The 25,592-nt window shown below is 47.6% G+C and overlaps 1 protein-coding gene across 1 annotated transcript in view; it reads left to right on the top strand.

Annotated features, from left to right (window-relative positions):
- Positions 1 to 23,703, top strand: part of tmprss3a (transmembrane serine protease 3a) — a 60,768-nt gene extending 37,065 nt beyond the window's left edge. The window contains exons 8-13 of the mRNA XM_078560478.1: positions 9,858 to 10,023; positions 11,661 to 11,830; positions 12,972 to 13,067; positions 17,961 to 18,103; positions 20,952 to 21,104; positions 23,657 to 23,703. Of these exons, the coding sequence (XP_078416604.1) occupies positions 9,858 to 10,023; positions 11,661 to 11,830; positions 12,972 to 13,067; positions 17,961 to 18,103; positions 20,952 to 21,104; positions 23,657 to 23,677 (749 nt within the window). The 3' untranslated portion in view covers positions 23,678 to 23,703. The remainder of the gene's footprint in view (positions 1 to 9,857; positions 10,024 to 11,660; positions 11,831 to 12,971; positions 13,068 to 17,960; positions 18,104 to 20,951; positions 21,105 to 23,656) is intronic.
- The last annotated feature ends 1,889 nt before the right edge of the window (positions 23,704 to 25,592 follow it).

Here is a 25,592-nt window from a genome sequence, read left to right as displayed (position 1 = left end):
ACTTTTAAATCCAGATTTTTACTGAATTCAAATTTGACCATGGAAGGATTCAAACCCAGGTCCTCAGAGAATAACTCTGGGTCTCTGGATTACTAGTCCAGTGACAATACCACTGCACCATTGCCTCCCCCATTTCCTGTGTTTAGCTGGTTTAAGGCATGACCACTGTAGTAGTACGGTGTTCAGGACTGAAAAGGTTAATGTGGGATTGGAGAAGTATTACTGCCCACATAGTGATGTAAAGGGAGTCACATGACTATAGTAGTAGTTCAGTATTAGTGTGTAGTAGGTTGGAAGTTTGCCTTGAGGTAGCCAGACTGAACACTGTACATACGTATATAGTTGTGTTTAAGAATAAACAGTTACTGTTCTAACATACAAACCTCTAGATCTCTTCATGAGACAACAACAGACAAACCTACAACATCCACCAATGGTGCAGCAAAGGAATGGAAGGGCACCATAGGCCAGAGTTGAAGAAATGGAGAGTTATAGCAGGGAGCTCTAATGTTATAAAGAGTTAGAGAGATAGAGTGAGGGAGGAACCTAACACAAGGATGAGAGTTTTAAATTGGAGGTGTCACTGGACCTGGAGACAAGGTAGATCAGCAAGTGTAGGGGCAGCACTTGGTGCAGAATAGGGAACAGGCAGTAGAGTTTTGCATGAGCTGAAGATTAATAAACCTCCTCCTTTCTCATTCAATGCTACATTTTTATGGAACTGTGAAATTAATACAAAGTGAGGCCAGACTGGTCTGATAGGAGGGCACACAGAGAAAAGTGGTGCTGTGATACAGCTCAACGATGCACCAAGAATGCATAGGAATTAGAAAAGTGGAACTCAACTGCGGTAACTGCACGTATTGTCCCTCCCTCCTGTCAATCACGGGTCATGTGATATGCTGCAGGGGCTTTGACCAATGAGCTCTTCGTGCGGGCAATCCAGGGGGCGGAATCTTTCGGACGAGGGATCAGGTCTAGGTGCAAGCACTCCGAGATGTCTCTGTAATAAAAGTTTAACCGTTTCTTGACGAAATCTCTCTGTTCCATCGAGTCATCACACTTGGCGATGAGGGTAAAATCGACTTTGACTGTGCACCTCACCCTGTTACTGTGAGTAAATTGAATTTTAAAAACTCCTCACCTGCCATGCCGCTGTTGGGAAGAATCGATCCATATGAGGCTAATGAAGATTGGAGCCAGTATGCTGAGCGCCTCGGACTTTACTTTGTAGGAAATGCTGAAGAAAAGGGGAAAGTGATCCTATTAAGTGTGCGCATCAGTAAAACATCCAACCTGATTCACAACCTGACTGCCCTGAGTGCGCTCAATTCCAAGTCATATAGTGAATTAGTGAACCGAGTGAAAACAAGCTTCCAGCCAACACCATCCATGATAATGCAGCGCTTTCAATTCAATTCACCACTTCGGGCCCCGGGAGAGTCCATTGCAACCCATCTGGTGAACCTAAAGCAGTTAACGGAATACTGCGACCTTGGGGACGCGTTAAGCGGTATGCTGTAGGACCGATTGCTATGTGGAGTCAAGGACGATGCCATTCAGCGCCGCTTGCTTGCTGAGGACAGTATCGATTTTAAGTGTGCTCTAGAAATCTCCCTCGCCATGGAACGTGCTGCGAGAGACTCGCAGGCTTTGCAACACATGGATAATGGCGCCGTACTTCATGTGGGGTGAGAACCTGCCGCTGAGCCTGGCGCAAAAACCGGACCTGCAGAATCAAAGCACGATTCAATGTCCACCGTGAGAAACGTTAAGAAGCCTAACAGGAAGGCTTTATCAATGACTTCAAGACAAAATTGCTATAGATGTGGAGGTGACCACGGAGCAGATACTTGCAAATTCAGAGAGGCAGAATATCATTATTGTCATGAGAAGGGACACGTGGTTAGGCAATGCTGGACAAAGATGAGGCAGCCTGCAAGACAGCAAACAAGCATGATCGAGTTAGCGGGTACAGCAAAGGCTGAAGCTGCTGATGCAAACGTGCACTCCCTGTATAATGTAACCGCTGTGAAAACTGAGCCTATTGCGGTGACAGTACAAGTAAATGAGAAGCCACTGTATATGGAAACGGATACTGGTGCCTCAACTACAGTGGTAGGAGAGCAAGCTTTCAGGTACCTTAATGAAGGAAGACAGCCAATAAACTCGGAGTGGACAACTGCTAAATTAAAAACTTACACGGGAGAATCTGTTCAAGTCAAGGGCGTCGCCACCGTCCCAGTCTCTTACAAGCAACAAAGAGCCCAACTGCCTGTGAAAGTCATAAAAGGGGAGGGACCCAGTTTTTTAGGTTGAGGTTGGCAACAGAAGATGAAACTCGACTGCTCTGAGATATTTCATATAAAACCAGGTGGGATCCCAGGACTTCTGGAGAAATACAACATGGTTTTTCGGGATGAATGAGGGAAGTTGAAAGGCTTGCAGGCCAAGATATATGTCGATCCCCAGGCAACGCCACGTTTCTTCAAGGCCAAAGCCGTGCCTTACGCACTGAAAGAAAAGATGGATGCAGGGCCATGCAGGGTGGGTGTAATTCAACCTGTTCAATCCTCTGAGTGGGCCACACCCATAGGTCCAGTTGTCAAGCCCGACCAGACCAGACATATATGCGAACACAACAAGTTGACATTAAATAAAGTAGCAAAAATAGACGAGTACCTCATTCCAAGGATAGATGACTTATCTGCCAAGCTAGCAGGCTGCCAGTCAGATACAAAATTAGATATGAGCCGCGCCTATCAACAATTAGGATTGAATACCACATCAAGAGAATACATTACTATTAACTCAAACAAGGGTCTCTACCAGTGCACTCATTTACCTTTTGGAGCCTCAACAGCATGCGTTATTGTTCAGAGAACAATGGAGAGCTTCTGCAAGGACTTCCACAAGTGATTGTATATTTGGATGATGTTCTTTTCACTGGGTTAACCGAGGCTGAAGACTTAGCCAACTTGGAGGAGGTGCTGAGAAGGTTCCTGGAAGCCAGCGTATGGTTAAAGAGGGAAAAATGCACATTTCAAACACCAGAAGTCACTTATCTAGGCCACAGGGTGGATGCCTTGGGTTTGTATCCTGTAGAAAATAAAGCTCAGGCAACAAAAGATGCACCATTACCATCCAATGTAACAACTCATGTCCTTCCTGAGTATGATCAACTGCTATTGCCGTTTCTTACCCAACCTGTCAACTGTTTTGGCGCCATTACACTCGCTGCTAATAAAGAACCATCTTTGGTCATGGGGCTTACAACAGGAAGAAGCCTTTGTGAAAGCAAAGAAATTGCTGTATTTGTCGTATTTATATGACTCATCGGAAGAGCTGGCATTAACATGTGGTGCACCTCCTTATGGTGTAGGAGCCGTTTTATCACATAAAATGGAAAAGGGATTAGAAAGACCCATTGGCTATGTCTCGAGAACCCTTTCCCAAGCCAAAAATGGCTATTCTCAGCTAGAAAAAGAAGGATTATCAGTAGTATTCAGTGCAAAGAAATTTCATCAGCACTTACATGGGTGACATTTTACCATTGTGTCAGACCATAAACCATTAACGGGATTATTCAGCAAGGACAAGGCCATTCCGCCAATAGCATCAGCAAGAATACAACGCTGGGTTCTGACATCACCTGCATACAAGTATACTTTTATGTACCGCCCTGGCCCACACATTGCAAATGCAAATTCACTCAGTCATCTCCCATTACCAAATGGTATTGTAAATACTCCCATTCCAGAAGAATTAGTGCTATTAATGAATTTCTTAGATCCTTTGCCTGTGTCTGCGTGAAACAAATTAGGAATTGGGTGAACAGAGATCCAATATTGTTGAAAGTCAAAGACTTTGTTTTGCAAGGATGGCCAAACTCACCTGTATCTGAAGAATTGAGACCATTCCATGTCAGAAACACGGAATTAAGTTGTCAAGACGGAATTGTGTTGTGGGGTTCAAGAGCTGTTGCACCTTCTCAAGATAGAGAGCCACTCTTGACAGAGCTCCACAGTGCATATCCAGGCATATTAAAGATGAAAATGCTTGCGTGAAGCTATGTCTGGTGGCCAGGCATTGACAGTGACATTGAAACATGGTCAAGCACTGTCTCCATTGTCAGCAACAACAGAAGTTGCCTGTTTCGGCTCCCCTGCACCCGTGGGAGTGGCCTGGTCGACCCTGGGTTCAACTACATATTGATTATGTAGGTCCATTCCTAGGTATCGTGTTCTTGATAATTGTAGATGCACATTCAAAATGGATGAATTTATATGAAATCAAATTGCCAACGTCAAACGCAACTATCGAGAAGCGATGGCACTGTTTCAGCATTCGTGGCCTGTCTGAAATTGTCGTTTCTAATAATGGTACAGCCTTTACCAGCACCAAGTTTCAGAAATTTATGGATCTGAACGCAATCCGACATATTAAAACAGCCCCTTGGCATCCCTCATCGAATGGTCTAGCTGAGAGGGCTGTACAAGCTTTTGAGTCTGGTATGAAAAAGTTATCAGAAGGCACTCTGGAATCTCGACTTTCCCGGTTTCCCTTAAGTTATCGTCCAACGCCACATTCGACTATGGATCCAACACCATCGGAGTTATTCATGAAACGCTGTCTGCGTACACGTTTACACTTGGTGTTTCCGAATTTAGAGGGGAAGGTAGCGTGGGACCAGAGTAATCAGAAATTTAACCATGGTATACACAGTAAAGCTCGCACATTCAGTGTAGGTGACACGGTTTACATGCGAAATTCCAACAGTGGACCCTGTTGGGCTCTGGGAGCCATTGTTTCAGCGACTGGTCCATTACTTTTCCAGGTACAAGTGAGGGATAGAATCATCCATACGTATGTAAATCATATCAGTGCCAGAGAGAATTCCAACAATTAACTGATCAACCTGCCATTACTGTTGAACCGTCGATTTCTGGGGCAGCGTTTTCCGGTCGGCGAGAGGGGGTGGGGGCAGGGTCGGCGAGAGGGGGCGGGGACAAGGTCGGCGAGAGGGGGCGGGGACAAGGTCGGCAAGAGGGGGCGGGGACAAGGTCGGCGAGAGGGGGCAGGGCAAGGTCGGCGAGAGGGGGCGGGGGCAAGGTCGGCGAGAGGGGGCGGGGACAAGGTCGGCGAGAGGGGGCGGGGACAAGGTCGGCCAGATGGGGCGGGGACAAGGTCGGCGAGAGGGAGCGGGGACAAGGTCGGCCAGAGGGGGCGGGGACAAGGTCGGCCAGAGGGGGCGGGGACAAGGTCGGCTGGGGGGGCGGGGACAAGGTCGGCCTGAGGGGGCGGGGACAAGGTCGGCCAGAGGGGGCGGGGACAAGGTCGGCCAGAGGGGGCGGGGACAAGGTCGGCCAGAGGGGGCGGGGACAAGGTCGGCGAGAGGGGGCGGGGACAAGGTCGGCGAGAGGGGGCGGGGACAAGGTCGGCGAGAGGGGGCGGGGACAAGGTCGGCGAGAGGGGGCGGGGACAAGGTCGGCCAGAGGGGGTGGGGGCAAGGTCGGCCAGAGGGGGCGGGGACAAGGTCGGCCAGAGGGGGCGGGGATAAGGTCGGCCAGAGGGGGCGGGGACAAGGTCGGCCAGAGGGGGCGGGGACAAGGTCGGCCAGAGGGGGCGGGGACAAGGTCGGCCAGAGGGGGCGGGGACAAGGTCGGCCAGAGGGGGCGGGGACAAGGTCGGCCAGAGGGGGCAGGGACAAGGTCGGCCAGAGGGGGCGGGGGCAGGGCCCACCCGCTGACACGTAAAATGACGTGGGGTGACTTCAGGCCTGCGTCCCGACGTCACCCTGTGCTAGTTAGATTTTCAGTTCGATGGACGTGCAGCCGACTGAGCTGTGTGCCCGCCAAACTGTTAACAACCTATTGTGGCCATTAAATCACTAATTAATGAACTTAATGGGGCTGCCCATCAATGCTTAAGGTCGGCGGGCAGGCGAAGATCCCAGGCGGCCTTCCGAAAAAGCATGAAACCTCATCCACGGGCAGGATGAGGGATTTAAAATGTTCTGAAAGATTTTTAAATAAAAGTAATGGACGTGTCCCAGCTGATGTGACAGCGTCACATGAGGGAACATTTCAGGAAAATATTTTCATACCTTTAATAAGTTTTCAAAAGTTCAACCAATCTCCCTGAGGCAGCACTTTGCCTCAGAGAGATCTGTGCCCTCCTCCACACGCATACACGAAACAGCACACAGACCTGCTTGGGGACTGAATCCCCACCCCACCCCCCTCCCCCACCGCACAGGGAGCGCACAGCACTTCAGGGAAAACGTCACGCTAAAATGGCGGCGCGCCCCCAATCGGGGGGGCCAATCGGGAACCTGTCAGCTCCCGCCCGCTCCTGCACAAGCCCCCCACCCCGACAGGTAGAAAATTCTGCCCCTGAGCTGTGTGATCAGAGATTCCAGATGTTTCAGAGGAGTTGCCAAATCCTGAGCTGCCCAGTTTTGACGATGTGTCTCATGCTGCAGTTCCAGACCCTGTCGATCCTGTTGGGGAACCTCCAGTGGTATAGCTAACCTGCTCTAGCTGTATAAGACGAGCACCTCAGAGACTTGATTTATAATCACCTGAAATTTTATATATGTTTGTTGGGTGTTCAAATGTGTTCTGTAAAGAGTCATTGTAAGAAACTAAAAGGGGAGGAAATGGGGTTAATGGATGTATTGTCCCTCCCTCCTGTCAATCACAGGTCATGTGATATGCTGCGGTGGTTTGACCAGTGAGCTCTTAGCGCAGACGATCCGGGGGGCGGAGCCTTTCGGACGAGGGATCGGGTCTAGGTGCAAACACTCCGAGATGTCTCCGTAATAAAGTTTTACAGTTTCTTTACGGAACCTGTCTGCTCCATCGAGTTATCACATCAGCCAATCTCTGACAAATCCCTGACCCCTGAACTCTGACCTGCCATTATAGGAATCTCTGGGGTCAAGCCGCAAAAGGTCAGGCAAAACGGGAGGAAGTGGCAATGGGAAACCAACAGAAGAAGAAACGAATTTATTAAAATAGATGTGATAAGCTCACTTGGTGCAGTGTCGATTTACATATGAACATACAAACATACGAAATAGGAGCAGAAGTAGACCATTCGGCCCCTCGAGCCTGCTCCGCCATCCAATAAGATCATGGCTGATCTGTTTGTATTACTAATTCCACATTCCCATCTATGCCCTATAACCCTTGATTCCCTTGCCTAACAAGGATCTAACTACCTCACCTTAAAAATATTTTATGACTCCGCCTCCACCCCCTTCAAAGTCACACAACCCCCTGAGAGAAAAAAAATTCTGCTCATCTCTGTCCTAAACGGGCAACCCCTAATTTTAAGACAGTGGTCCCCCCCGCCTAATTCCGGACTCACCCACAAGAGGAAACATCATTTCCACGTCCACCCTTGTCAAGACTGTTCAGGATCTTCAATCAAATCACCCCTCACTCTTCTAAACTCCAGTGGAAACAAGCCCAGTCTGTCCAACCTTTCCTCATAAGACAACCCACTCATTTCCGGTATCAATCAAGCCAACCTCCTCTGAACACATTAACATCCTTCGTTAAATAAGGAGACTAAAACTGCACACAGTATTCGAGATGCGGTCTCACCAATGCCCGGTATAACTGAAGCATAACATCCTTACTTTTATGCTCAATCCCTCTCGTCATGAAGGACGGCATTCCATTAGCCTCCTGAATTACTTGCTGTACCTGCACACTAACTGTTTGTTAAACTCTTGTGAGATCCTTTTGGTTACTTTCTTATTTTCCGTTGAAGTAGCAAACTGAGGAATTTAATGCAAATATGTTAAGAGAAAACATCGCCCGCCACAATTTTACCCGCCAGCCAATACAGAAATTCCTTTTAAAATGGAGAAACTTGCATTTCAATAGCAGCCTGAACAGATTCACAGAATCAGGAAATTGTCACAGTGCAGAAGGAGGAGGCTATTCAGCCCATTGTGTCTGCGCTGGCTCTCGAATGAGAAATTCACCTCGTGCTCTTCCCCGTCTTCTCTCCATAACCCCTGCACATTCTTCCTTTTCAGATAGCAGTCTAATTCCCTTTTGAAAGCCTCAATTGAATCCCTCTGCCACACTCTCAGGTTAAAAGACACCTTGCCATTGGCGACCATATAGGATGTTGATGGAAGTTAGAGAGACTAACAAACAAAATATTGTGAGAAGGTGATAGACAAATAGAAATGTAACACGCTGTAAATCTCATGAAACAAACACCCAACACTTGGTAAATTAAATGAGGTCGCTAGGGTGCAGTACCGCTAGTCTTTAAGTGGCACTGCTGAGACCATGTCATTTAATGGTACAACACCACCACCAGCTGGAGGATAAATTGAAGTGTTGATGTTTGCAGATTTGGAGTTAAAGATGTGCATTTTGCTATGAGGGTTATTTTTTTATCCGCATTTTGCTGTGGAAATGGGGTGGGCAGCAGGCTGAAAATTTAACACACTACACAACCACTCCAGAACAATGAGCAGGCACAAAATCAGGAGAGCAGCATCCCACCCGAAACAGACAGCAGCCTCATTATATTCACAAATCGAGGTGGGAGCAGAAAAGAGTGGGAGTTGGATCGAGGGTGGGTAGGAAAAGGGTTAAAAAATTAGAACAGAAGGAAGTCAATGAGGGGCGAGTGGGGAGAGGGAACAGGAGCCGATATAAGGAGTGAGAATGGGGATGTGAAAGTGAGGAAGGGAAGGAGAATATTCCAGGAGAAGGAGTGAGTTAGGGAGAGGGAGTGTGTATATAAGGAAAGGAAAGAGCCCAAGTGAGTGTAGGAGAAGGCGTGGGAGAGGGAGAAGCAAGGGAGCTCGAGGGGTGAATGTGTGAGTGAAGGAGGGAGAAGGAGTGAGGGATGGAGATTCTTATCACAGGAGGAGTGAGGTAGGAGTGTGTGTGAAGGGGATGAAGTGAGAGGGGTACAGGAAGGGGGAGAGGGAAGAAGAGACAGAAGGGATAGGGAAAGGGAAAGGCAATATCGAATTAATGGCATAGAGTGTGCAACAGCAGAGCGACCTAGGGGTGCATGTGCATCAACCTTTGAGGCTGGCAGGCCTTATTGAGCGAGTGGTTAATAAAGAAATGGGATCTTGGGGCTTCATCAATAGAGGTATTGAGTACAAAGGCAGGGAAGTTATGGTGAAACTTTATAAAGCTCAGGTTTGGCCACAATGGCCGTATTGCATCCAGCTCTGGGCACTGCAAGTTAGGGAGATTGACCCTTGATCAGATCCCGAGGAGATTTAGCAGAATGGTTCCAGGAATGAGAGATTTTAGCTACAAGGTTGGGTTGGAGAAGCTGGGCTTGTTCTCCTTGAAGCAGAGGAGATTGACGGGTGACTTGATAGAGTCGTACAAGATTGTGACAGGTTTAGATAAAGTAGAGAAAGAAAAACTGTTCCCATTAGCTGATGGGACTAGTGGATGCAGATTTAAGATTTTGGGTGACAGGTGTGGGCTGGGGTGGGGAGGTGGGATGGTTGTGGTGTGAGGAAGAACTTTTTTACCCAGAGTGGTAGTGACCTGGAACTCACTGCCTATGAGGCTGGTGGAAGGTGAGACGTTGAAAGATTCCATAAGGATTTTGGTTGGACCCTTGAAGGAAATAAACTGTCAGGGCTGCAGGGGTTGAACAGGGGAATGGGGCTGACTGGATTGCTCTACAGAGAGATGACATTGTCCTGATGGGCCAAACGGCCTCTTTCTGTGCCATAAATGACTCTATGATTCTCGGGTGAAGGGAGGAACAGGCAGTGAGGAGGGAAGAGAAGAACCAAACCTCTAAAATGTGTAGCTTGCCCTGAAATGTGTGTGACTTTCCTTGTCCAGAGTGTGGCTCTCGGCCGAGGTACTCGCCCCGAATTGTTGGTGGCAATCTCTCGGTGGTAGGCCAGTGGCCTTGGCAAGCAAGTCTTCACTTCGATGGACAGCACCTATGTGGAGGGTCCATCATCGCCTCACGGTGGATAGCGACGGCTGCACACTGCGTTGTTGAGTAAGTCACATCGCGCCTTCTGGGGCAGAATTTAATGCACCCCCTCCCCCAAATTCCCACCCTGGTCAGTTCAGAGATTGGGGGGGACTGTGTGATCAGGTGGGTCGGTGTGGGGTGGAAATCCCTCTAGCTCCCTGCCCTCCTCTGATCAAGGTTGCAGGCAACCTTCCCACCCAGAGGCCAACTGTGGCCCTTAAGGCGCCACTTAAGAATCACTTAAGAGCTTCATCCCACCATTGCTGATATTCAACTAACGGGGGACTTGTCATCCGGTGAGGCGGCCCAGCAGCTAGCTGGAGGGTCTCTCGTTCATGGGCGCTCTTGTGCCCAATTCAGAGATCCGGTACCAGGGACTGGGGGCCCAGCAGTAAGCCACACCCCTTGCTTCCAACCTTCCTACTCCCCCCTCACAGGTGACCCTCCGCCCACAACCCCAATCCTGCCCACACTAACCCCTGTCTTGGATCAATCGCCGACCCCTCCTGAAGCCTCGAGTGTAATACTGGCAGTGGCCACAGTTCTGGGTGGCGCTGCTGGTGTTGGGGGTTTGCCAGCCTCTGATTGGCTGGCAGCTCTTGGGGGTGGGATTTTGATCCAATTGGGGGCTTAAACAAATGGGGAGCCCGACTCTGCCCAGGTAAGTGCCTGTTTGAAGTCCCCATTGCGCACGTTAAATTCCGGCCCTGACCTCAACCCAGGGTGACCCTTGATGGAAAGTGGATATCCATCAGAGAGTTCTGGATTGGCCTAGCTGGAATGGCCTGCAAATATGAGTCATTTTGTATAACTTGTATATATGTAGCGCTTTTAACATAACAAAACATCCAAAGGCGCCTGACAGGAGAACTATCAGAAGGAAACCAGACTCGGAGCTGTGGAAAGTGATATTACGATAGACGATGAAAAATTTGGTGAAAGAGGCTTTAACAAACATCTTAAAATTGAAGAGTGGGAGATAGAGCTGGAGAGAGATGGGGACAGAGAGAGAGAGAGAGATTTAGGGAAGGTATTTCAGAACTTAGGGCTTGGGCAGCTGAAGGCACAGACACCAATGGTGGAGCAATGGAAATCAGGGACCAAATTGGATGAGCACTGAGATCTCGGAGGACTGCAGGGCTGCTGAAAGTTACAGATACAGGGGTGAGAGGTGAGGTCCTGTGCAGTCCCGAACACGAGGATGAGAAGTTGAACGTTGAGGCATTGCCAGGCTGGGGGGGGCTAATACATGTCAGTAAGCTACAGGGGTGGTGGGTGAATGGGTCTTAGTGCAGAGTCCTGGAATGAGCACATGTTTCCAAAGGGTGGAAGGTGGATGGCTGGTCAGGGGAACAGTGTGATAGTCAAGGCTGGGCCCATACAGGCCATTGTTTTGGCCATGGTAAAGGAGGATAGAGATCATCTGGGAAAGGTGTACTTGGATCAACACCTGAAAGGGCAGAGGACAGAAAACTAAGATAAACATTTAAAAAACCCTCTCCCACATCGAGATTTTGACCCTGCGGGGATTAATGTTTCAATCTTACACTTGGGGTAAGTGCGATTTCTCACTTGGGAAAGGGGTAAGGGCAGCTAGGATCACAGAATGAGCATTTCCAAAATGCATCTGCCTAATCCAGGATTGTCCATTCTGGCCTCAGGTTTATATTCCTCTCCTCGTGGAAAGTATATGTGGGAATTGTAAAGCAGCCTCTGAGTGAAAGTTCGTCCTACATTGTGGAGAAGATCATACACCACAAGAAATACAAAGGTCGGAGCTACGATCACGATATTGCTCTCATAAAACTGGAGAGGCCACTGATGTTTCATGGTAACTTCATCTCCCACTTTCCAAGCTCACGAAAAAACCCTTAACTTTGGTTTTTTGGACCCGTTCTGAAACATAAAAGCAGTGGCAATTGTTTAATGGGCGCATCAGCAAACTGCCCTTTCACTTGTGACCTGGATCAAGGTTTAGTCCAAGTGGATTGGGTAAAAGCCTCTTCTGTTCGCTAAGCTTTAACATTGCTATCTGAAAACGAACCTGGGCACGCTTTCAATACAATTCCCCCTGAGCCTGAGTCCACAGCACAAATTCAGTACGTAATTATCCACCCATTGGCGTAATACTGACACAACACTCAGACTGGCCACACAAAAGACTAGTGTTCCAAACAGGCATTACACAATGCAGCAGTTCTCTTCTGAGATTAAAACTCCTTTAAAATTAACTACCCCAACTCAGCCAAGTCTAGGCTTGGTCGGAGATTAGCAGGATTGCTGCTCTGGGATATGGAAATGACACTCAAGCGCAACAGGCTGACTTTTTTTTTTGCCAAGGATGGCGTTGAGTTGTGGTCAGAGTAGAGGGAGCTTCACTCTGAACCAGGCTCGACTATGTAGGGTGAAAACCTCACTCCGTTCTCTGTGCCTGGCATCATTCAGCAGGCCAAGCGTTCCCAGAGTGACCCAGGCAAGATTCAGAGTGCCCGTTACAGCCTGGAGCCCAGCAGGATTCAGGGAAAACTGAGGAAAGGTCATCTGATATCACAGAGAAGCCTAAAGGGAGATAAAGAATTGGACCCTGTTCCAGAAATGTCTCGATTATAAAACTCCCATCCTTGTTTTCATGCCCCACCATGGCTTCAGCCCTCTGTGTCTCTGCGATCTGCTCCAGACCTACAACCCTCCAAAAACTCTGCCTTCCTTCAATTCTATCCCCTCCCACATCCCCAGTTGTCACCGATGTGCCATTGGTGGCTGTGCCTTCTGCTGCCTGGCCTCTAAAGAGAAAGTAATTCACTCACTGTCACTCTCCAGATCCCGTCACCCCTCAAAAAAGTGTTCGTCAACTCATGGAAATCAAAGACGTGTTTTACTTTCAACTTGTGCTATTTTAGGATTTTGTTTTGAAGTCCTAGTTTGGGAAAGTGCTTCCAGGGAATGACTTGCAGATTTTTTTTTCAACGCAGATTGGATTCAGCCTATCTGTCTTCCCAATTCAGGCCAGGACTTTGCAGAAGGTACAGCCTGCTGGATTTCAGGATGGGGTCTGACCGATGAAGGAGGTAAATAGCGTTTTTAGAAATGATTGCATAATCTCGACCAGTCAGAGCAGTGCAACTGGGCTCCATGTTGCTGGGTCAAGGAGGTGAAAGGTCATCCAGGGCCCCTGCTCCTGATGATGAAATGATCTCTGCTGGGAAATGCACTTAGCGGAAGCTTTAGATTAAATCCGCCCCCATGTTCAAACAGACTTACTTTACAAGGATTGGCCAATTGAGTGAGCTGCTGGTGGGCTGCTCTGTCTATGGATCTGCCCCACAGAAAGGGTCAACTCTTCAAAAGAAGAACGGAGTAAGTTTGAGAGGGGTAAATGGGTAACATCCTACAGTGTTACCCTGCATTAATGCTCAGGCATGCATTGTCACAAAGCATCAGGCTCTGAAAACACTTCATATGTCATGTCAGTTGTAAAGCTCCTCCCTTACCTGGGGCTATACTCTGCTTAGCTTCTAGTCTTACTCTGGGTGTATAACCGCACAGAACAACCGTGTGGATTAATCAGACTCCTTCACTGGGTATCCCAAGTCATGAGAAGTATACTCACAAAATGGCAATTGACATTTCCACGTTCCAGGGTCCCATTCCAGCGTGGTCACTCTGCCGAATGAACCCTCTCCACGTCTTCAGTGGCTGACGAGGTCACCACTTCCTGACGATTGCCCGGACCCTCTTGGGCTCCAGATGTTTACAGTGTGAAGTGTGTCACTCGCACCGATGCTCACACCCCCGGTGGCACATATCCCTGTTCAAGTTCATAAAAGTTCAACCTTGAGCCAAAAAAAAAACACTTCAGAACAGATCCTCCATGGTCCGCAGGACTTTCTTGAGGGTAAACAGTCTCAGTCCCTATCTTAAACAAAAACAGAAATACCTGGAAAAACTCAGCAGGTCTGGCAGCATCGGCGGAGAAGAGTACAGTTGACGTTTCGAGTCCTCATGACCCTTCAACAGTTCTGTTGAAGGGTCATGAGGATTCGAAACATCAACTGTACTCTTCACCGCCGATGCTGCCAGACCTGCTGAGTTTTTCCAGGTATTTCTGTTTCTGTTTTGGATTTCCAGCATCCGCAGTTTTTTGTTTTTATCTCAGTGCCTATCTTATCCTGCCCACAGTTTTTGCAGGTGGGCTATTTTGTCTGTTAAGCCAAAAGCAGAAAAACACATTTTTAGCCTTTGTCAATTAAGCAATCATGTACACTCTGTTTTCCCATTTCTTCAGTTAGACAGTCTTCCTCTGTTTCACCTTTGTCCATCTCTGCACACAGGACTGCAAAGTGCCACTTACAAGTATGAGTATCGTATCTAAGGCAACCCCACCCACAAACATTCATAAAAATTGTAGTAAAAGAAAGCGTGGGTTAAAAAGTGGGATTAAAATGACTTAAAAGAAAATAGGTTGACCTTAAGTCTAACACAGTCTTAAGAATAGGCAAGAGAAAATCAGCCAGGGTTGCCGTTCCTGATCCTAATCCATACTGTGAATATAAGGCTTGACTATGACACTGTTCACTGTGGGATGGTGTGTCCAACGATACTTGCCATCCAAACTGACATATAAACAGTGCTCAACTGAGTGAGACATTGAGAGAGAGTCGCCTATGGAACTAAAGCCCAGTAAGGAGTCAATAAGCAGGATTTTCCCTCAATTGCACCAAGTGCGGTGACGGGCTTAAAAATAAGAGAGCTTTCCCACCAGCGGCACGGGCAATATTTTGTGCTGCATCATCCGCTTCCCACCTCATTAATTATACAGCCACAGGGAACAGACCCTATTGCTCACAGGCAGCCTCCGAATCACCGCCACACCATTACCTCACGCTTTCCTCGCTCCAGGTGCCAGATCAAAACTGCAACCGCGCACACAGTTCTCAATCCTTGCAGCCCAGGACGGCTCCAGTGAAGACATGGCCCCAAAAGCCAAGAAGGGTTCAGTGACCCGTCACTGGAATGCCTTTTGAAGGCCCGACGTGATGCCCTCTAGCCTTGCTCTGGCCGCACGGATGTCCAGCAATCTCACCACTCCGGCTTGGGAGGTGGTGTCAGTGGTGGTCAGTGCCAATGCTGCACAGGAGATGTTGGCCATCTAGTGCAGAAGAGGATGAACGATCTCATCCGTGCCGCCAGGGTAAGGCAACCATCTCATCTCTCCAAACTCACACACTCACAAGACCATCACATATCCACTAGCATCGTACTCACTGCCAGCTAAAGGGACACCACCACTCAGTCTCTCACACACACCCTCACATCTCCATCTGGCTTCACCTCCTCTGGAGACTGCCTCCTCAGCCCTCACCACCTTGAGGCCACTTGCACAGATCAACATGTGTCTTCATACATGCTCTGGGATGCCCCCCTTCCCCAGTACAACCCTAGCCCTGCAGCCATTGAAAAGCCACCGCCACCTTACTGCTGGTCTGGTAGGTACAGACTTGCCCGTGAGCCCCCTTAAAAGAGAAGGGGCACTGCCTGTGAAGTCTAGCGCTGATAACCATGAATGCTGCCTGAAGCAAGGTAGGCAAACAAGCTTTGAAGTCCCAAGTCAGGTGCAGCTCGTGAGGTGCATGTTGCTTATGTACAGTTGTGAAACACATTGGTGTGCAATCGATGTTCAAATGCAGCAAGTCCTGGACAATATCCAGGCTTGTGTGACAAGTGACAAGTAACATTCATGCCACACAAGTGTCAGGCAATGACCACCTCCAACAAGAGAGAACCCAACCATCGCCCCTTGATGTTCAATGACATTACCAGCACTGAATCCCCATTATCAACATCCTGGGGGTTTCCATTGACCAGAAACTGAACTGGACTAGCCATATAAATACTGTGGCTACAAGAACAAGTCAGAGGCTAGGAATCCTATGGCGAGTAACTCACCTCCTGACTCCCCAAATCCTGTCCACCATCTGCAAGTCAGGAGTGTGAAGGAATACTCCCCCTTTGCCTGGATGAGTGCAGCTCCCACAACACTCAAGAAGCTTGACACCATTCAGGGCAAAGAAGCCCACTTGATTGGCACCACATCCACAAACATTCACTCCCTCCACCACTGACGCACAGTAGCAGCAGTGTGTACCATCTACAAGATGCACTGCAGGAACTCACCAAGGCTCCTTAGGCAGCACCTTCCAAACCCACGACTGCTACCATCTAGAAGGACAAGGGCAGCAGATATATGGGAACACCACCACCTGGAAGTTCCCCTCGAAGTCACTCACCATCCTGACTTGGAAATATATCACCGTTCCTTCACTGTCACTGGGTCAAAATCCTGGAACCCCCTTCCTAACAGCACTGTGGGTGGACCTACACCATGTGGACTGCAGCATCCAAGAAGGCGGCTCAGCACCAGCTTCTCAAGGGCAGTTAGGGATGGGCAATAAATGTTGGCCCAGCCAGCGACGCCCACATCCCGTGAAAGAATTTTAAAAACGTTGTGTGCTCATGATCCAGCGTGGTGGGATGGTTCCACTGAGCAGGGCTTATAATGAGATGCTAATGTATTGAAATTAGCTCCCCAATGTGCTGGCCTTCCATTGACAGGTGGAGCAGAATCGCAAACTGATTTTACGACGAGGTGAGACCAATTTTGGCGACATCCCGATATTTCCCACTCCTGCCCGCTATGACACCCGCTGTAAACAGGAGCGGAAAGTCCCGGCTAATGGGTATAATCCCCACTTTAAGCCATAGCGTGAAAAGGTTTATATTGGATGATTGATGCCATGTCAATGAACAGAAATGTTCCGCAGGCCAGCTTACACTATCACTCAAAGTCAAATTCTACCCTCCATTGTCTACATGAGAGGAGGCGGAGGGGAGATATTAGGAAGGACGAAAATATAGTCCGTTTCCGACTGGTGTTAAACAAAGCGGCAATAAATTATAAAACATTATCAAAAACTGTAACTAGGGGCATGGACACAAGCTCAAAGTGGGGGAAGGTCAATGAACAGTTTACATTTGACAGCTTCACAAAAATGATCATGACTATATGGATATTTAAAAGGGAGCTGGGTAGATTTCTGGAGGGGGCAAGTGGTCAAGTGTGTAATATATTTTGAACTTTGGGACCAACTAGATTGATTGTAATGAGCTTTTCCAATCCTGTACATCTCTTGGTAAATTATAAGTAGCAGTCCAGATGTTGTTGGAGCAGTGTATTTTGCAGTCTGATCCCATTATTTAGAATTCTTCCCTCACTCTCCATCATTTTCATCATCATGATAATTATTTGACTTGTAAGTTACTGGAAGTGTGAGTTAATAGTGAAGGCAATGGGCAGCTTAGTAAACATTGGGGCCAATAGATCTTGTGTAGTGTGATTTAAGAACAACAGAGGAGGAAATAGGGTGAATTCAAATCAATCAGTTGGAGAAAAAGAGATTGAACTGAGAGGGAGAAAGGAGAGACAGAAAGGAAAAGAAAGAAAAAATAATAAATTTGAATTTTAAAAACCCCTAACAAACAATTTACTACCTGTCGGAATGAAGCTTCATGGTTTAAATTGTTCCTTTTCTGGGATGGACAACTTGAGTAAGGTAACCTTCTCCTCAGGAAGCTACTTACGCTGCTAAGTTGCAGCCCTAACTTTCTGAAAAGAGTTGAGTGGACATTAATAGGTAACAGCAGCCACTTCATAAAATTCACAGGGAGGTTGAGGGCAAGTTGCCATTTTTGGCAGGTGAAATCATCCAGCAACTTTTGGTGCTTTCTAACCCACGGGGTATCTCTTCTTCACCACAGGCTGCTGGCTGATTCGCACATTAATAGCGTCAGATGCCCTTAAACTCACCATTACCTTTGCCAGCTAAACCTGGGCCAATGCATTTTTGATTGTCTTGTTCCATTGAGTGAAATATGCTAAATGATGTGCATTTGTAATCCAGCAGATGAAATTTCTTTCAGTCTGATGGCAGCCCAGGTTCCCCTATTATCCAATCCCGTGTGCAACCGGCCTGAGGTTTACCATAAGAGGATAAGCTCCAGAATGATTTGTGCTGGATACCTTCAGGGAGGGATCGATTCCTGCCAGGTATGGTCCCAAAATGCACCAGAAGCCTTGGCAATTGGTCACTCACGAAGACTTCTCACCATCAGGGCTCCTCCCAATCATGATTAACTTTGGTATTTTATGTTGTTTATAAAAGTGCGCATTACTTGTGAATACCTATTTCTCTCAGCGAATATTCATTCCCATGCCTTTCAATGGTGCTGTAAAAACCAAATAGGAAGGATGTGATTGCACTGGAGGGGGTGCAGAGAAGATTCACCAGGATGTTGCCTGGGATGAAACATTTAAGTTATGAAGAGAGGTTGGATAGACTTGGGTTGTTTTCGTTGGAGCAGAGAAGACTGAGGGGCGACCTGATCGAGGTGTACAAGATTATGAGGGGCATGAACAGGGTGGATAGGGAGCAGCTGTTCCCCTTAGTTGAAGAGTCAGTCACAAGGGGACATAAGTTCAAGGTGAGGGGCAGGAGGTTTAGGGGGGATGTGAGGAAAAACTTTTTTGCCCAGAGGGTGGTGACGGTCTGGAATGCGCTGCCTGGGAGGGTGGTGGAGGCAGGTTGCCTCACATCCTTTAAAAAGTACCTGGATGAGCACTTGGCACGTCATAACATTCAAGGCTATGGGCCAAGAGCTGGTAAATGGGATTAGGTAGGTAGGTCAGGTGTTTCTCACGTGTCGGTGCACACTCGATGGGCCGAAGGGCCTCTTCTGCACTGTGAGATTCTATGATTCTGTGAAATATTCTCAGGGCCATGGACATACTTCTTCAGTTCTCTGCTCGGACACAGCTCTGACCCACCGCACCGCAACCTCCACCATGGTTATGGCAAGGAGGCAGGTCCCAGCTAGAATGGGGATCAAACCCCATACTTTTGGCACCAATCTGATCCACATTGGCCTTCCAGGCAACAACTGGCTCCCCAAGGAGTCCGAGTTGCTGTGACAGCGTGCACTTTTCCATGCATGTTGTGGTCCGGATCTATGAATAGTGATGGGAGAGGCTGCAATATTCTTCCCATTACTTTTTAGAGCAGTGCATAGGAGAAACAGTTCTATAGAATTATAGAAGCTTACAACGCATCGGATTGCTGTTCCGCTCCCATTTTCTTACCTTAGACTGGAGCTCCATATTTCTCGCTGAGAAATATAAAGTGTACCCGTCCCTGGAGTCCTTCCCCTCTGAGAGAAGGATTGTTGGGCAAAGCAAAGCCACACCCCCATTTTATGGCACAAGTTGTTGTATTCCAGTAAGTTTAAATGTCCCAGCTTTCCTGACAAGCTTGGAAAGAAGATAAGTTTATGAGGTAAGCGGTGAGGGGGTGGCATGGTTTGCGGGGAGTGGGGTTCTGGTGGTCAGTTGGGGGAGTCGGGTGATCGGGGGAAGGGTCAGTTGGTCAGTGGGGTTCGGGTAGTCAGGGGAAGGTTGGGGGTGGGGTATAGTCAGGGGTCAGGAGGGCAGTAGGGAGGTAGGGGGTAATCGGGGTGTGGGGAGGTAGTCTGGGTGTACTTGCAGTGTCTGGGGATATTAGCTGGGGGGCCAGGAGGGTGGGGGCATTGTCAGGTGGGGGAGGGTAGTCAGGGGGTCGGGAGGGATTAGTCAGGAGGTCCAGTGGGGAGTTGGGGAGAGTCAGTATCGTAGTTACCTAGGAATTAGAAATGATTTTAATCCTTCTAGCATTTCTTGGGTAACTATTCTGCTAAGTGAACCATCTGAAGCCTCCGACTTTAACTCAGGGTTTCGGAGGGTTCCAGACATAAGTGAGTTGCCCAACGGAAGTTGAACCTTCCAGGCAATTTTCAAGGGGTTCCCCAGCGCATATTCCAGGGTACGACCATCCAGAGAACAGAAGATCGGGGCCATTATTTTTTAGATTGCTTGCATTTCAATGTTTGTAGGTTAGTAAGAAAGCTCCAGTTCCCCTTGCTCCTAGGATCCACCCCATTAGTCCACATGGCTCTGCCTTTGCAGAAGGTGGGTTGTGCCCAGTCCTGCTTCCCAAAGCTTCACATGTTTACAGGTTGCGGACAAGTATCCGTGTATATCTACTTTTGTATTTCCAGTTGTTGAGATCCCCCGAGTTTTTGCCCCATGTAGGGGTGAATAGCAAATTGGGCAAGTGTGAAAATACTTGCTGTTGTCCGGTGTGAGTTTTCACCAGCTCCATTCCGTTCCCGGGCCATTTTCTTGGGCACAGGATGAGGGTTCAAAGTACACTCCACCAGCAAGTGGCAGGTGGCAAATTAGGATATTTAAAGGCCTACTAAGGCCTGTTGTCGGAGGCTGAATGGAATTTCCCAGTCAGCCTGGGGGCTCTATGAGGCATGCTGGGACTAGGCCAGCTGCCTGGAGGAGGTCTCCTAATGGTAGACCAGGAGAAGGGGAGTAGTGCTCCAGGCAGGCTTTGAGACCCTCCCTACTTGCCTGGTCACAGCTGCAGCCACAGACCACCCTGTGCAGGAGTCCCTTCCACTATCGTGGCCTCCTGGCAGCTGTGGCCATTTCTAAATTTAAAAACTTTGGAATTTGCTGAGGGGTGGGGACCCTCAAGATCGAGACACCCTCTCTCTTCCTGACCTGAACTGCAGGCCTCCTATTGGCCCTCCATCTTTGAGGATCACCTGGGCAGTGAGCCCACCCTCTAGCCACTAATTGACCAATTCAGCGAAAATCCCTACCGGGCGATTGTTCCCCACACAGAGTGGGGTCATGACCCCTATGTGACCCTGACGCCAGTGTCCCAACCCAAAACCTAAAATCCTGTGTATCCCATGTGCTCTTGTACTTGTGTGAGGTGTACAGGTATACTCGGAGGGCAATTTATCCATGGTTTTCTGTTCATCTTTGAATTTTTCTCTTTGGCTGTAAATAGGGAGACAGTGGAGGCCCACTTGCCTGCAATGAGAACAATACTTGGAAGTTAGTTGGAATTACAAGCTGGGGAGCAGGCTGTGCAAATCAGAACAAACCCGGAGTGTATGCCAGGGTCACCGAATACCTAGACTGGATCCACGAGCAAATGGAGGTACATGTGGAGGAACTTGGACTCCATGCTCACAAGTTATATCTGCTGCGTCTTCCTCATTCTACAACAGTGTCTTTTCCCTTCTCCCTGCCATTCACTGAACTGAGGAGCAAAACGCTGTTCGTTGACACCTTGGCTGTACCATTTCCAATCTGTAATTAATCTGTTGCCAGGGTGCGGGTGCAATATAATTGCTGGCCAACTGACTTTGACCTGGACAGTTTTTGATTGCTTCATTTGAAGACTTTTGGACAACAAAAGTCTGTGTTTTTTTTACAATACGTACTTTACCCCATTTACTTTTGTGTCTCTCATGGTCAAGGAAGTAAGAGCCCATGGGTTCCAAGGCAAAGTGGCACGGTAGATCCAAAATTGGCTGAGAGGCAGGAGCAGAGGGTGATGGTAGAGGGATAGTTCTGTGACTGGAAGCCTGTTTCCAGTGGGGTTCTGCTGGGTTCGGTGCTGGGGCCCTTCTGTTTGTGGTGTAGATAAATGATTTGGACTTAAATGTAGGGGGTATGATCAAGAAGTTCGCGGATGACAAGAAAATTAGTAGGGTGGTAAATAATGAGGAGGATAGCCGTAAACTGCAGGAGGATATCAATGGACTAGTCAAGTGGGCAGAGCAGTGGCAAATGGAATTCAACCTGGAAAAGTGTGAAGTAATGCACTTGGGGAGGGCTAACAAGGCAAAGGATTACACTATGAATAGTAGGATCTTAGAAAGTACTGAAGATCAGAGGGACCTTGGTTTGCATATCCATAGATCCCTGAAGATAGCAGGACAGGTAGATAAGGTGGTTAAAAGGCATATGGGATACTTGCCTTTATTAGCCGAGGCTATACAAGAGCAGGGAGGTTATGCTGGAACTGTATAAAATGCTGGTTAGGCCACTGGAGTACTGAGTGCAGTTCTGGTCACCGCATTACAGGAAGGATGTGATTGCACTGGAGAGGGTGCAGAGGAGATTTACCAGGACACTGCCTGGGCTGGAGGGTCTGAGCTATGAGGAAAGATTGGATAGGCTGGGGTTGTGTTCCTTGAAGCAGCAGAGGTTGAGAGGGGACCTGATAGAGGTGTATAAGATTATGAGGGACATAGATAGAGTGGATAGGAAGGCACTTTTTCCATTAGTAGAGGAGTCAATAAACAGGGGGCATAGACTTAAGGTAAGAGGTAGAAGGCTAAGAGGGGAGTTGAGGAGAAACATTTTCACCCAAAGGGTGGTGGGAGTCTAGGACTCACTGCCTGAGAGGGTGTTTAAGTCAGAAACTCTTGTAACATTTAAGAAGTATTTAGATACTCACTTGTGTTGCCATAGCCTCCAGCGCTATGGAAAATGGAATTAGTGTAGTCAGATCTTTGTTGGCCAGCATGGGCACAATGGGCCGAATGGCCTCCTTCTGTGCTGTCAACGTCTATGAGTCCATGAGTCTAATAAAAGTATTGTTGAAGCTTGGACTTTAAAGGAGCAGTTTTCAGCTTCACCTCTTCATTTCATCAGGCAGGGTTTGCAACAAATGGTTCTACAATAGGCAGGCATTAGGTTACTGCCCAGAGGGCAGCGTTGAGAAACCGATAGGCATCCTCCCATCTGTGAGAGAGGTTGGGAATGCAACCTTAGAACTTTGGTGAGGTCGGATGAGATCATTTGCTGTACTTCTTTAGATGGCTGAACAAGCTAATTCTGATGAAACAAAGCCTGCCACAGGTGAAGTTGCCCCTTCCCGGTGGTGTGGAATGATCCCTGCTGATGCCTTGTTGGCAGGGTTGGCATCTGCTTTGGAGCTTCCGAAACCAAATGTCATTGTGGTGCCAAACTCCTGCCCGCAGCTGTCGCCATTTGCATCGGTCGTCAGCTGGAGTTTCCCACTTGTCATGATTGATGTTGGAGGCTTTCGCGTCTCTTTTGACAGCATCCTTGAATTGGAGATTTGAGTGCTCTGCTGGTCTGTTCGCACTGACTAGTTCCCCATATAGCATATCCCTGGGGATGTGGCCAACTTCCACCCTGTGAACCTGTCCAAGCCAGCAAAGCCTTCTTTGGTTGATTAGTAATTACAGCAAGTTGACGTGTTTGCCCTGGACTTAAAAACTCCCCCCAGTAACTATACTATGCGTGAATACAAATGGTAATTGCAGAGTTCTGCCTGCTCTGCCCAGAAGATCGACAACAGCTGTTATGTTTAACGTGACACATGAGAGTCCAAGTCCTCCATATACACTCTTTGCTTCTTTGATACAAGTATGCACCTTCCATTCCATCACTAATGGCCGCTTAGTAAGGCTTTACATGTGTTCTGCGGACCTCCTCGCCCTAATCCCTCTTTCTTACCACCCTTTTCTTTGTGCCTTGATTACCTTCAAACCCATCAATATTCACCTTTGACCTCTGCTGGTATCCATTTTCCCTTTCTCCATCCAGTAAACAGTCTGCGATTCTCTCCCGCCACCACCAGACCCTTTCTCTCTCTCTCTCTCTCTAAGGAGCATTGTTAAAAAGACAAGCTGTTGTAGCTAATTGTGCTTTCACTTTATTTTTATTCCACAGAAAGAAGAGTCAAATGGCTGAAGGCAATAAAATATTTTCATAAATTGATGCCTACGCTTTGTCCAATTTATAAATGCCATTGTCTCTTCTGTGGCTCCACATCAATATTTTAAGTATTTTCAGTGGGTTTTCTTTTACCACTTGTTCATGTTCTCCCTTTGGAGAATAGTGTGAAGTAGTGGAAAGAGTTGCAGTTTTAATAACAAACTACGACATGAACAATCTTTCCAGGGCCCCAATCATCTTTATACGAGCCGAAAGGGCTTTTAGCCTGCAATAACATGAATCTTTAATGGGCTTCCACAAGCTCAGCGTCCTGCTAGGTGTTAGTACAAAGCTAGATGGGAATTTTTTGTATTTAAAAACTAACATTCTATTGGGAATTTAAGGGAATTATCGACCCCTTGCTCGACAGATGCCACATGTTGAGTGAGTTAAATTATGGGTGCAAGTTAAGACCATTAAAGCTTTCGGGGAAATAGAGACGTCAAGGTCACCCGATTGACATCTCAAAGATAGTAATCTCTACCCAAATAGCCTGCAGTGGACCCTGAAAAGGTGTAAGGAAAATTCCCAGTGGCAGAGAGCTTTGGAAACTATGGGCTAGATTTTCATCCCAGAGGGAGGGTAGCGGGAATCAAGAAATTTCCCAGTTTGGCCCATTCACCTCGGGAGAAAGTGCCTGTAAGGATGGGATTTTCATTCGGTGGGGGTGGCGGAGGGGTTTCGGGGGTGGTGGCCTGATCCATGCCAACTCATGCCACCTCATGCTCTTCTACCCACACCCCCATAGCCCTTCATATCTTCCATGCCAAGCTATGGCAATTCCATGCCTATTCACCCAGTATACAGAACCAATGAACCCTATAGTGATGACAGCATTTGTAGAAAAGCTCTAAAACCCAGTCATTCATTCATAACTTTCTACTTCCTTAAAAAAATACTGCTTTTACTACAGCCGTATAAAAGTGTCAATTATTCTGACATTTAAAGTCTCAATAGCAGAAACTACAGATACTTGACACCTCGTATTCTTGTGTAAATAAACATTGTCCAATTGACAGACTAGATCACAGAGAAAGAGCAATCAAGCAATGTTTTCCTTTGGGCACAGCTGTTTCAAGAGACTAATGGATGCCTGGGCTTTCAGCTGGGAATACATAATGAGGCTTGGCTGTGAACTAGGACCCTTTGAAAAACTGGCCCTATTCCACAAAAAATTGCAGAAGGATAGGCAATGCTGCCATGGAGCCAACCAAGTCAGGAGTGCAGGGTGCAGACTTACGACCCACGCCAGCCAACACCTTTATCCCACCTTGACAAATATTGGGGGCACCAGGAATGGGGCTGGAAATCCCAGAATCAGATTCAAGCAATGTTTTTTCAAGAGCCGTGACTCCATGAAAATCCAGCCCTGTAGGTTTAAAGTCACCCGTTACTCCCAAGGTACTACACTTACCACGATATGTCTCAAACTAATCATAACCTCAATCCCAATAAAAGAAATCTAATTTGAATTTGCTTGAATAAACACTGGCTGCTTTCATCATCTCCCCAAAGATCCTGCCCCATGGGTTTACCAATTGTTCCCTGAAATGTTGGCTCTAATTTAATAGGCATTCTGGAAGGATACAGTGAGATGATAATAGGTGGCATCAATCAAGGAAAAAGGGGCAATGAATGGACTTTTCCTCTTCTGAAAACACTCAAGTTCTTATCATATTTTACAGTATTGTAACTGTAACAATGGCATCTCTCAGCCCTCATTCAGTGAAATGCCATTGCCACTATTGTTGCACATAAGGAAGGGAGAATTTGCACAAAACCAGCTGTTTCCAAGGAGACATCTTACTAGCAATTTCAATATATAAAATATAAAATTCCGACAGGGCTCAGCAGGCTAGATTCAGGGATAATGTTTCCTCGGGCTGGGGGG

This window comes from Cetorhinus maximus, chromosome 16 (assembly GCF_964194155.1).
Source record: "Cetorhinus maximus chromosome 16, sCetMax3.hap1.1, whole genome shotgun sequence".
Lineage (NCBI taxonomy): Eukaryota > Metazoa > Chordata > Chondrichthyes > Lamniformes > Cetorhinidae > Cetorhinus > Cetorhinus maximus.
Note: the sequence above shows the minus strand (reverse complement) of the source record. Positions and strands in the feature narration are given on the sequence as shown.